Source organism: Aedes aegypti, chromosome 3 (assembly GCF_002204515.2).
Source record: "Aedes aegypti strain LVP_AGWG chromosome 3, AaegL5.0 Primary Assembly, whole genome shotgun sequence".
Classification (NCBI taxonomy): Eukaryota; Metazoa; Arthropoda; class Insecta; order Diptera; family Culicidae; genus Aedes; species Aedes aegypti.
In genome coordinates, this window is record NC_035109.1 from 104,151,417 (window position 1) to 104,164,121 (window position 12,705).

Consider the following 12,705-nt stretch of genomic DNA (forward strand, 5'->3'; position numbering starts at 1 on the left):
TGTCAATGAAATATTAATTACAATGCTATAGGCCTTTCCAAGTGACGTTTCAAATCAGCTGATCTGGAAGATCTTTGACAGTTCTTCTTTGAAAATGACAGACCCGTGTTAGCATCGGTCCTCCACCGATGTAAACAAATGCATAGACGGACCTGTCACATGAAAAGGCCTATTCAGTATTTTCTATTTTCACCGTGTACACGCGAAACCATATATAGGTAATAATATTTTTGCGTGTAGCCATTTCGAGCACCTGTAGAGCTGCCCGCTATTCACACACTCGACGTAAAGTCAAACTACTCGACTATTTTCGACGTCAACCAAACCGTCTTCGCGGCTCGGCTTCGTCTGTCAAATCAGTTCGGTTAGTGCTGTCTCTCGGTTCGGTCGTGTTTTGTAAAGTGCTCCCGCTGCGCGTGTATGAAACCGCACGAACGCCGCCCGCCACCCCGCGTGCATTTTGCGCCTTCCCTTCGCCTGTTCCCTGTGTAATAGTGTGTGTGAATTTTATTCCCCTTTCCACCACCCTCGGAGTCCTGATAATAGAGTTTTTGGTGGAAAAGGTGTCTGTATGTGTTCGAGTCCAAAAAGATCCAAAATGTTGATTTGCCGTGGGAAGTGAGAAGGAAAAATTGTGGAGTTTTTTTTTTGCGAATGGGATATAACGATTCTTTGAAAGAAGGAAAGGATACACAAAACAAGGATACAGAGAGGGAGTCCCGAAAGAATTAGGGAGGAAGTGGAGAAAAGAAGAAAATAGTGTCATTCGGAAGGAGAACACGAAAAGCAGTAGGCTAAAGGAGCCCCAGTGATGTGTAAAAATTTGCTTCCCGTCCGCTTTTTCCACGATGGGAAAGTCAAAGTTTCCCGGTAAGCCGTCGCGTCTGGTGAACAAGAAACGGGTTTCCGTCCTGTCCGGTGCTGGGCTGAATACCCTGGCCAGCGGAACCAGCAGCGATGAGGATAATAACCAACAGCAGCAGCAGCACCAGGAGCAGGAAAATTCGTCGACGACGGAAAAGTTGAATCAACCACTACCAATACAGTCACAGCCTGCTGTGCAGCAGCAAAAACAGAATCAGCAGCAGCCGTCAGCAAAGGTATCAACGTCGTTATTAGACAATGAAGAAATTGATCAAGATGGCGATGATGATGTTAGTAAGGTAAGTAGTAATCATATCCAAAGTTGCGTTCTTGCTTTGCATAGAAATTTATCAATCAATGATCGATATTGCGTACTTTTGGCAATTGGGCTACATCTTTTTTTTTTTTTTTTTTTTTTTAAATCTTTATTAGAGTGTATTTTAACGCACGAGGGCTAGTTCTACACTAGGGCTACATCTGGACAGAATATGTTTCAATCATAACGAACGAGATTTCCTCCTCAATCTGTGTTTTGACGAATCAATGATCCTTATTAGAATTGCGTTGCCCCAAAGAAAATTATGGAATTTTCGCATTCACGAAGAACAGAGAGAAAAAAAACTTGCAACCACTAGGCAAAATAGTGAGGAGAATGATGAATGATTGGAGAAAGGAAGCAGGAAAAATCGACGCTCCTTGTCGGTGTGCGTTTCAATTCGGCAGAGCTCATCGCCGCGTGAATGAAACGCAAACAAAAAACAACACAATCGCGCGCGCGGTCTCGGTCTCGGTTGGAGAACACGGTGAGCTTGCTAGGCATAAAAAGAAGAAAAGAAGAGATCTCGCAGAGTATCATCAAATTTTTATTTTGGCATTTTCCAAAAGATTTTGTCCGATTTTACGAACTCCGGCCACAGGAATATTCCCGAGTTCCTCTGGTCACTTCTAGAAACTAGATATGTGTGCCAGTATACTGACCACTAATCATTTGAATCCGTTAAGAATCCATTAAACGGTGAGGTTTTTAGTATTTTTCCTTTCATTCAGGTCTATACGAGTTAAGCTGGTAAATTATACCCAAGTTTTGCTATCCTTAGATTAAGCTTGTGGCAATTATACCAGCTAAGAAGGCGGATCTTTTAAATTGTGATGCTCAGAATCGTCACCCCTCTAGAAAAATTCTTAGATAAATGTTTGATTGGATTATCTGTTAAATCTGTGTTTGTTCTAGTTTTTTCTTCTCTTTTTTTTTCAAGCATCAGGTCTTTAAAGTTAAATTTAAGGCTCGACCAGCTGTTTGAAAAGCAATAAACAGATATTTATTGTATTTCTATCAGAGGCGACTCGTAACCTCACTTTTTACCTGTTCTACGAATCTAAAAATGGTTTATTCGGCAGAAATAAATTATAGAGCGAACAGTAAATTATTGGAATCGTCATTTCTAACAAATATCTTCTAAATAGATGCAAATTTGTTGCTGAAATTCAAGAATTTCTATTCGTGGAACAGGTAGATTTGAGGTTAGGGAATCGCCACTGATTTCTATTATGCTTTAAATGCGACGTGGGGACTAATTAAGTAACTCTATAAAGGCGTTAGTTATTTTTAGTATTAATACTATATTAGCACTACCGTCAGGACGCACTTTAAACCAAAAAAATCTGTTCTTATCAATTCCCTTCAAATTTAAAATATTTTTCTCCAAAAATATCGGGAAAAATGATTTTATTATATCTGTAAAATTGTTGCACCAAAAATAACTTGATTTTTTCCATCAGGCTTCTGATTGATATTGTTTTCGAAGAACAAGCCTTTTTTGAAAATAACGAATATAGATTGTCGAATTTTCCAGCCAATTTCTAACAATCATTGATTTTGATAACCTCGAAAAATCGACTGTTCTAAACGTTGTGCAATTAAATTATTTTGGAGAATATTTTATTATTACAACATTGTACAATACTAGTCGATCGAAGTACAGAAAACCGATTGAAATTACATTGATAAATTAAAAAGATACAGCATGCACAAGGTGTCCACTGAACAGACCTTAGACTGGATTAAGGCGAAAATTTAAATGTTTTATTTTATCTCCTGCGATACAAGCTTTGATATGTTTTTTTTTTTTTCTTTTAACTCTATTTGGTAAGCTCTATTGTCCGCATGGGCACTACGCGAGCGGATTATAGATTGACATATGTGCTAAGCTTTTTATAGTACATAGCCACAGTTGATCATTACTCTACATTTCATTCTATCTACTTTTATCACATACACGGGAAAAAAATCTGTGGTAAAAACTACTATTTTAGCTGACTACGCCCATTCTTGAAACTACCATGGAATTTCAGACCAATTTACTATGTTTACGGTACATCCCAACATATTACTGGTACATTTGACAGAAATAATTTACAACAATCTGTTTTCGACTACAGACATGGTAAAATCAAGCGCATTTCTGGTCTGCTGAAAATTGCCGGTACGAGCGCTTAAGTTAACCCCCTAAAATGATAGTTTTTACCGCACATTTTTTTTTGCGTGTATGCTGATCGATCCACCTCTACTTTACCGATGTAGGAGGGACATCGACATCGCCGCTGGTGTTACACTGTTGCCGTTGTTATAACGATTCCATCAAGAATAGTCCATGTGTGTTTGCTTTGTTGTCGGTTGCCATTATTCCAGGTGTGGTGGTGGATGATTACCATCCGAGAAATACTTGTGTTCGCAACGTCTCACGTGGTGCGTCTTCCAGCGACTTAACGAAGAGTGGCTGGTGGAAGGACTGAGGATCAAACCCATGACCTTCCGCTTATGAAACGAAAGTGTAGCCAACTACGCCTCGTCGCTCGCCATGGCTTGATATGATAAATTGATAATAAATTATGGCTTGCTAACATCTCCCTCCATTGAAAAAAGCAGGAAACTTTTGCATACGGTACTCTCTAAGTCTCTAACTACAGGTCATGGATGCTTCTATTGCGCACTCTGCTAAATCAATTGGACTATTGATGAGTCCTTCGGAATCATCTAACGACGGTTCTTCCAATTCCAATTCCTTTCATTCTAGTTTCAAAACTGCAGTACGAAGGAATCCGGGAATTACCACTCTATCGGAATACATTATACAATCGTCTGAGCTGTATAACGATTCTTGACGATTTTTGACCTCTTGTGTTTAATGGTTTGTTGCCCATCCATTGTCCATTTATCTGTTGAAGTATATTTTGAAGTATTTAATCTTTCTTGGTAGCAGCTACAACCATTTCGTGTGTGATTGGAAGTGTTGAAAGAGATTCGGCTTGAATATTTCTAATGCTAGTTTTCATCCTAGTATTTGCAATGACGTATTCCTCTTCAGATCTTGAATGCTAATTAACGAGCCTTGGTAAAAAAAATCAACATAACCAAAACTTTCTGTTGACATGAATTCAATTTTGAAGTTATACAGTAGCATAGTCAAAGCCCTACGCTGTAGTCGCTTGACTGTGTGAACCAGGATACCCTTTTTTGAGCCAAAAATGGAAATCAACGGCTTATGGTCGGTCTGTAATGTGAATTGATGACCAAATAGCATTCGATGGAATTTCGTTACAGCAAAGATGAGCATTAATGCTTCCTTTTCTCCTTTAATGTATCCTTTCTCTGCTTGAGTCATGGTTCGTGATGCTGATGCCAAACTGCTTTGATGCTGCTATTCGGAAATCGATGAAACAGAACAGCTCCTACGCCACTCATGGAAGAACCAGCGGTCACAATGATTTCGAGCCTTCGATAGTAATGTGTGAGCAATAGATTTGATTGTAAGATTTGCTTGAATTTGTTGAATGACTGTTGACAAGCTGCTTACCAGTTCCAATTGACGTCTTTCTTGAGTAATGCATCCATGGGTTGTCGTAGTTCATGCATTCCTCGTACAAACTTGCTGTAATAATTTACGACTTCCAGAAATGATCTCAATGAAGTCTCATCATGTGGTGCTGGCATCTCACTGATGGCACGAACTTTCTCCGAATCCGAACGAACTTCTTGACAATCAATGATAAATTCTAAGTACTTGATTTCTCTCATGACGAAGTCACTCTTTTCACGATCTTGAGCGTGAACCCGAACTCACGAATACGAGCACAAAGGCACTCGAGATAACGAATGTGTTCTTCAACAGAGTCGCTTGCTACAATTAAATCGTCCAGGTATCCACCTACTCCTTCGGGAACAGCCATCATGTTGTCCACAATCTCTTTAAATGCCCCTGGAGCTATTTTGACGCCAGGAGAAAGCCTTATGAACTCGAATGTGTCTATTTTGCTGAAAACTTTCTTGTTGGCTAGCGCAAAAATATCTCGAGGTAGTGGAAAAGAATGTTGATGCGGTTCCAATGCAGAATTTAATCCAGTTGAATAATCAGCACTTATTCTCACTCGCCCATTTGACTTGTCCACTATTATTATTGGAACCGCCCATTCCGAATATGGCACCGGAGTGATGATTGCGAGTTTTTGAAGACGTTCTAATTCTACTTTAATCTTGGCTGTAGATAGAACAAGTCGTTTCACATTCCACAGGTTGAAAAATTGGTTTGATGCCAGAGTTAACGTAAACTATACTTTCTGCTTCTTGCATAGCCCGAGTTCATCAATGAAAATGTTTGCAAACTCTTCCTTAGGCTCTTGAATGAATCCTTCCGTTGAAGGAAAACTCTGCAGCTTCACAATATTGCACACAGCGTTTCCATCCAACATCTCTATCCACTCGATACCAAATAAAGTCAATGCTGGTACTTTAGTTACGAAATGTCGTCGCTTTTTAGTCATTCGGTTAACGAAACGTTGCATTCTACTTCTCGAATTAGACCAACTTTCTCGCTACTTGCATTAACCGCGGCAATGAATGGTGCTTTTCCAGCTGGTGAACCTAATTTAACGTAGACGTCCTCTAGAATGATAGTGATGTCAGAGGAACAGTCAAGTTGAAGTTTGGTTGATACTCTGTTGATTTGAACTGTGATGTACTTCCGTCTGATCATCAGCCCGACCTGATTGATGGTGAATACTCCTTGTGCTTGCGCTTGCATTTTGTGGTTGAATCATTACTTACCGTTTTCCCTATGTTTCTTGCTCACATTCTCAAAACAAGCACAAAAACCCTCCTTATGTCCTGTTTTCTGACACGTTCGGCACTCGTGGTTGATGAACACACCGTATTTTGAGTAGTGCATGTCCCCACATCGCCAACATGGTGATCTAGGGACTTCGTTGGATTCTTCACTTGCTGTCGATTTCCATGGATTTGAACGATTGATTGCGCAAACTGTTTGCTGCATGTTGCCTTGCTTCTCTACCATTGCTGTATCACGCTTGAGATTGATTAGTCGTTGACATTCTTCTGCAAGTTTTTGCACCGTCATCTCTTCACCCGGATTATTACTTTCGATCCTGGATGATAGCGTAGTGCGTATATCTGCATCGCGGTGAGATTTGAAGCTTATTGTACATAAGGCATTTAAATTGATCCGATGTAAGTTCGTTCAGCTTGCACTCCTCACATTTTTGGTTTACAACTCCTGCATAGGTGTAAAAATCGTCTCTGGAACTCTTCGACAACTGCAAGCATTGGCATCTGGCGTTGAATAACGATATCTGCCTTCCAAAAATAACCTTCAGTGTGGAAACCGTCTGTTTGAAGTTTTGATACCCAGGTTTTTTTTGGAAGAATATACCCGATATACTTTTGATGAGCCACCGTGCTAAAAATCCGAAGCAAGAGTCTAACTTTCGCTGCATCATCCGAATTCTTCGCGTCTTCAATGAGTATATTCTCGTATCTTGAGAACCACGCTGCAAATGTCACGCCGTTCTCTGGATCGTTCTCTGGATACGTGTACCGCTGGACAGTGACCCGATTAGAAATTCCTGGTTAAAAAAAAATCTCGAGGAAATCCTGGATGGTTTCATTTTACATGAAGCATTTGAAGAAATTCGAAAAATCAGGAAAATCTAATAAGAATATCTGGAGAAGTAGAAGGGGCCTTCCTTAGCCTAGTAGTAACGTCCTCAACGTAACGGAAATTTCTTGAAGTTACCTTGACATAAAATATCATCGTACCTGCCTCACGATGTACGGATGTGAAAATGGCAACTTAGGCAAAAACACTCAGTTAATAACCGTGATCGTGAAAGTGTTCGTTGAACACTATGCTGAGAAGCAGTTTCTGTGCCAGTCAAGACTGCATATCTAGAGGAAGAAACATATTTGGAGAAATCCTCGCAGAAGTCTTTGGACAAATCTGTGAAAATCTTTATCAAAATCCCTGCAGAAATCTCTGAGTAAGTCTCTGGGGCGATATCCCCAATGCGGGAAAATACACAGAATTCTGCTTAAAGGATTTCTTAAGATTGAGATTGGGAAATTCCTCCAAATTTTTTTCCAGTACACGAAATTTCTTGAAAGATATTTTAGAAAAAATTGAAAGATATCTCGCATACTCTGAGATAACGCCCTAAAAGCCATTGGTAACTATGTGTGTAGCTCGTTGTTTCTGAGCAAGTGAAGGAATAAACATCCAAACCAACATCACTGGTAGGTAGATAATGATCCTTTCTTCACCATAGAGTTGTTAAACAACGTGTAAATCCATTCAAATGCTCAGAAACAATGGGCTACATACATGGTTACCAATGGCTTTTAGGGCGAGATCATAAGTTATGCGAAATATTTTAGAAGAATTTACTCGAGAAATTTCTGGGAGAATCCTTAGATTTTTTTAAGGAATCCATGTTGCTAAAAATAGTGGAAAATCAACTTAGAAACTCCTAGATGAAATCTTGTATGGCTTTCTTACTGATTCTTGATCTTACTAGAGAAATGTATTAATAATCACCCCAAAAATCCATCAAGAATAATAAAAACCTCTATGAACGAGTTCGTGAGACCCTAAACCAATTATTTTCAAAAAGTTTGCTAAGAATTTTTAAAATAAGGTGAACAAAAGCTACCGTAGATTATCTTGTTTTTCAAATCTATAAAAAAATCAAAAAAGATTTTTTTCTCAAACATTTCCCTCGACTGACCGCACCGTGCAACTGACGAAACCCAAGCATCCACAGCACACCAGTGCGCTGGCACAATGTCTGCATGTGTTAGTGCAACCACCACGGCCCAAAGTCGAAAATTTGGGAAAAATAAATAAAAATAGTGCGCAAATTTTGTCTCTGTGGGCTGCTGCAGTAGCAACTGTAGGCGATGACTCAATCGCGGTCAATCATCACCACCTCCATCCATAAATACAACCACCGCCAGTTTACCATCATAAACGCGACACGAGACAGTGCGCATCGTACCTTCGTGCTGTGCGTACACGAATTCTCTCTGCTCTTGGAAGTTTTCTTAAAAACTACCTAAAGCAATAAAACAGTACTTTTCAGTGCTACAAAAACAGTACTTTTCAGTGCTAAAATTAAAAACGGTACTTTTCAGTGCTACTAAAACAGTACTTTTCAGTACTATTTTTCTACTATTGATCCCTTTACGATCCTTGTTTGGACCCGTGCCTTCGATTTTTCGTTGGACCCGTTGGCGAAAGCTAGCGGTGGTAATCCTTCTTGGACACCGTCTTGGGAAAAAACCTTTCGAAGGTCACGTCTTCTTTCGTTTATTAATTAAACATGGTATCAACAACAAACAAAAGGAAGGGTGAATCTCTGAATTCACTACTTCCTTCCAAAAAAGTGGGGTTTAAAACTGTCACTACACGTGGCAAGAATGGAAGAAAGGACGCTTCCCCGGAATGCGAAGTTTCTTCCAAGGGTGAAATGAATAATTGTATCGAAATGAGCAATCAGTTCGATGCTCTAGACAAATTTTCCGAACACCAAATCGAAGCAGCCTCTAGCCCAGGCTCTTTGATTCAAGTGAGGAAGCAAAGAGTGCCGCCTATCGTGGTCAGTTGTTCCGAATTTGGGGGATTTAGGCAGGAGATCTTGAACTCCATTAGGGGAATCAAGGTTTCCTTCCAAATCGCAAAGAAAGGAGACTGTCGCGTTTTGCCGGAAACTCTTAAAGATCGTGAGCTTCTTCTCAAACATCTTGAAGAGAAAAAGCACAAATATTTTACTTATGACGACAAAACTGAACGTTTGTTCAAAGTTGTCTTGAAAGGTCTCTCAAGTGACTATAAATCACCTGAAGAGATCAAAAATGGAATAAATGATTTACTTGGATTTTCCCCAGTCCAAGTAATCATTATGAAAAAGAGAACCCAATCTGGCATTGTTCGGAAAGGGCTTTCTCAAGAATTTTATTTAGTTCACTTTAACAAAAAAGAACTAAATAATATTAAAGCTTTAGAAAAAGCAAAACTTTTGTTTGATGTCCGTGTGACATGGGAACATTTCCAGAAACCTGGAGGAAATTACCAGAACCCCACTCAGTGCCGTCGGTGCCAAAAGTGGGGTCATGGCACAAAAAATTGTCGCATGGATGCTAAATGCATGATTTGCGGAGGTTCCTCTCACGCCAAAGACGTCTGTCCAGTGAAGGAAGATACCACCAAATTCATATGTTGTAATTGCGGGGCTAACCATAAGTCCAATTTTTGGAATTGTCCTTCACGCAAAAAGGTCATTGAGGCTCGTGCCAGGCAGATGAAAGATAATATCCGTTACGATAACGGTCGTTTCCGGAATTTGCCTGGTAGAGTATCGAACAATGCTCATTTTTCAGTTAACGATCGCTTGATCATGAATCATACCCATCAGGAAGATCATAATCATGCTTTTTCACAAACTAATTTTAATCCGTCGGGTAGCCGTTCGAATCTTTCTATTTCAAATGTATCTACCCACGGTAAATCCTTTGCCGATATCGTAGCAGGAAATTCGAACTCCTCCCCTGTTCGATCCATGGGTACCCATTCCACTTGTTTCAAATCAAATGGAAAAAACCCTACCGCCACAGGTAACTCCGCTTCTTCGTCTACCGGAAATTCCAATGGGAAATCACATGACATGTCTGCCTCTGATTTTAATTTTCTAACTGAACAATTGAATCTAATGATTGATGCAATGTTCAAAGCCACCACTATGACTGAAGCAGTCCAAGTAGGTGTAAAATTTACAAATCAAATTGTTATTGGATTACGTTTTTCTAATGGATCCAAATAATAATTTAAATATTTTAAATTGGAATGCTCGTTCTCTGAATGGTAAAGAGGACGAGCTGTTTAATTTTCTTACGGTTAATAACGTGCATATAGCAGTTATTACCGAAACGTATTTAAAACCTGGATCTAAACTCAAAAGAGATCCTAACTTTTTTGTTTATCGTAACGATCGACTTGATGGGGCATGTGGGGGAGTTGCAATCATCATTCATAGGCGTATAAAACATCAACTGTTTTCATCATTTGAAACTAAAGTTTTTGAAACTTTAGGTGTTTCTGTTGAAACACAGTTTGGTAAATATACTTTCATAGCTGCCTATTTGCCTTTTCAATGCTCTGGGCAGCAAGTTAATTTGCTCCAAACTGACTTGCGTAAATTGACTCGCAATAAGTCAAAATTTTTTGTCATTGGTGACTTTAATGCCAAACATCGGTCATGGAATAATTCTCAAAGTAATTCCAACGGCAGAATTTTATTTGATGAGTGCTCTTCAGGATATTTCTCAATTCAATACCCTGATAGCCCCACATGTTTTTCCTCTTCTAGAAATCCATCTACGATTGATTTGGTCTTAACCGACTCTAGTCATCTTTGTAGCCAACTGATTACTCATGCTGATTTTGATTCTGATCATGTCCCTGTTACATTTCAAATATCCCAAGAAGCGATTCTCAATCCTATCAGCTCCACTTTCAATTATTTACGAGCCGACTGGAATATATATAAAACGTATGTTGACTCCAATCTTGATGTTAACATTTCTTTAGAAACTAAACTTGATATTGACAATGCTCTTGAAACTTTAACAAATTCCATTGTTGAAGCCCGGAGCATTGCAATTCCAAAATGTGAAGTAAAATTTGAATCCGTGATTATAGACGATGATCTTAAACTCTTGATCCGTCTTAAAAACGTGAGGAGAAGGCAATTTCAACGCACTCGCGATCCTGCTCTGAAAATTATATGGCAGGATTTGCAGAAAGAAATCAAAAAGCGTTTTGCTCAATTAAGAAACAAAAATTTTGAAAATAAAATTTCTCAATTGGACCCTGGCTCCAAGCCCTTTTGGAAATTATCTAAAATCTTGAAAAAACCTCAGAAGCCTATACCGGCATTGAAAGAGGAAAACAAATTATTACTAACTAATTGCGAAAAAGCTCAAAAACTTGCTATGCAGTTTGAAAGTGCGCACAATTTTAATTTAGGACTTACTAGTCCAATTGAAAATGAAGTTACTCAGGAGTTCGAAAATATTCTCAATCAAGAGAACGTTTTCGAAAATGCCTGGGAGACTGATTTGGAAGAAGTGAGAACTATTATTAAAAAATTCGAAAACATGAAAGCTCCTGGCGATGATGGAATTTTCTACATCCTCATCAAGAAACTTCCAGAAAGTAGCTTATCATTTTTAGTTGATATATTTAACAAATGTTTTCAATTAGCATATTTTCCTGACAAATGGAAAAATGCTAAGGTTGTTCCAATTTTAAAACCAGACAAAAATCCTGCAGAAGCTTCTAGCTATCGCCCAATCAGTTTGCTTTCCTCCATCAGTAAACTTTTTGAAAAGGTTATTTTGAACAGAATGATGGCCCACATCAACGAAAATTCAATTTTTGCCAATGAACAGTTCGGATTCCGCCATGGACATTCGACCACTCATCAACTTTTACGTGTAACAAATTTGATCCGTTCCAACAAATCTGAAGGCTATTCTACTGGTCTTGCTCTTCTAGACATAGAAAAAGCATTCGACAGTGTTTGGCATGAAGGTTTGATTGTAAAATTAAAAAACTTTAATTTTCCAACATACATTGTTAGAATAATTCAAAGTTATCTGTCAAATCGTACACTTCAGGTTAATTATCAGAACTCCAGATCTGAAAGACTTCCTGTAAGAGCTGGTGTTCCTCAAGGCAGCATTTTGGGACCAATATTATACAATATTTTCACATCTGACTTACCTGAGCTACCTCAGGGATGTCAAAAATCTTTGTTTGCGGATGACACAGGCCTCTCCGCCAAAGGACGAAGCCTGCGTGTCATCTGTAGTCGATTGCAAAAAAGTTTGGATATTTTTTCTTCATACTTGCAAAAATGGAAGATTTCTCCTAATGCTTCCAAAACTCAACTAATAATATTCCCACATAAACCAAAAGCTCTTTATTTGAAACCTTCAAGTAGACATGTTGTCACGATGAGAGGGGTTCCAATAAATTGGTCAGATGAAGTTAAGTATCTAGGGCTCATGCTAGATAAGAATTTAACTTTCAAAAATCATATTGAGGGCATTCAAGCCAAATGTAATAAATATGTAAAATGTCTCTATCCCCTTATTAATAGAAAATCAAAACTTTGTCTTAAGAACAAGCTGTTGATATTCAAACAAATTTTCAGGCCAGCCATGTTGTATGCTGTACCAATATGGACTAGCTGTTGTAATACCAGGAAGAAAGCTCTGCAGAGAATTCAAAATAAAATTTTGAAAATGATTCTGAGGCTTCCTCCCTGGTATAGTACCAATGAGTTACATAGAATATCCAATGTTGAAACATTGGAACAAATGTCAAATACAATCATTAATAATTTCAGGCAAAAATCGTTACAATCTTCTATTGCCACGATTAATGCGTTATATGTTTAGGTTAAGTTAGGTTAAGTATATTAAAAACATTT

General features: G+C 38.6%; 1 protein-coding gene across 2 annotated transcripts in view; it reads left to right on the forward strand.

Annotated features, from left to right (window-relative positions):
* The first annotated feature begins 364 nt into the window (after positions 1–364).
* The window catches only part of LOC5573555 (histone-lysine N-methyltransferase trithorax), a 141,820-nt gene continuing 129,479 nt past the window's right edge, over positions 365–12,705 (forward strand). For both annotated transcript variants that reach the window (XM_021848908.1, XM_021848909.1), the window contains exon 1: positions 365–1,163. In XM_021848908.1, the coding sequence (XP_021704600.1) occupies positions 849–1,163 (315 nt within the window). In that variant the 5' untranslated portion in view covers positions 365–848. The remainder of the gene's footprint in view (positions 1,164–12,705) is intronic.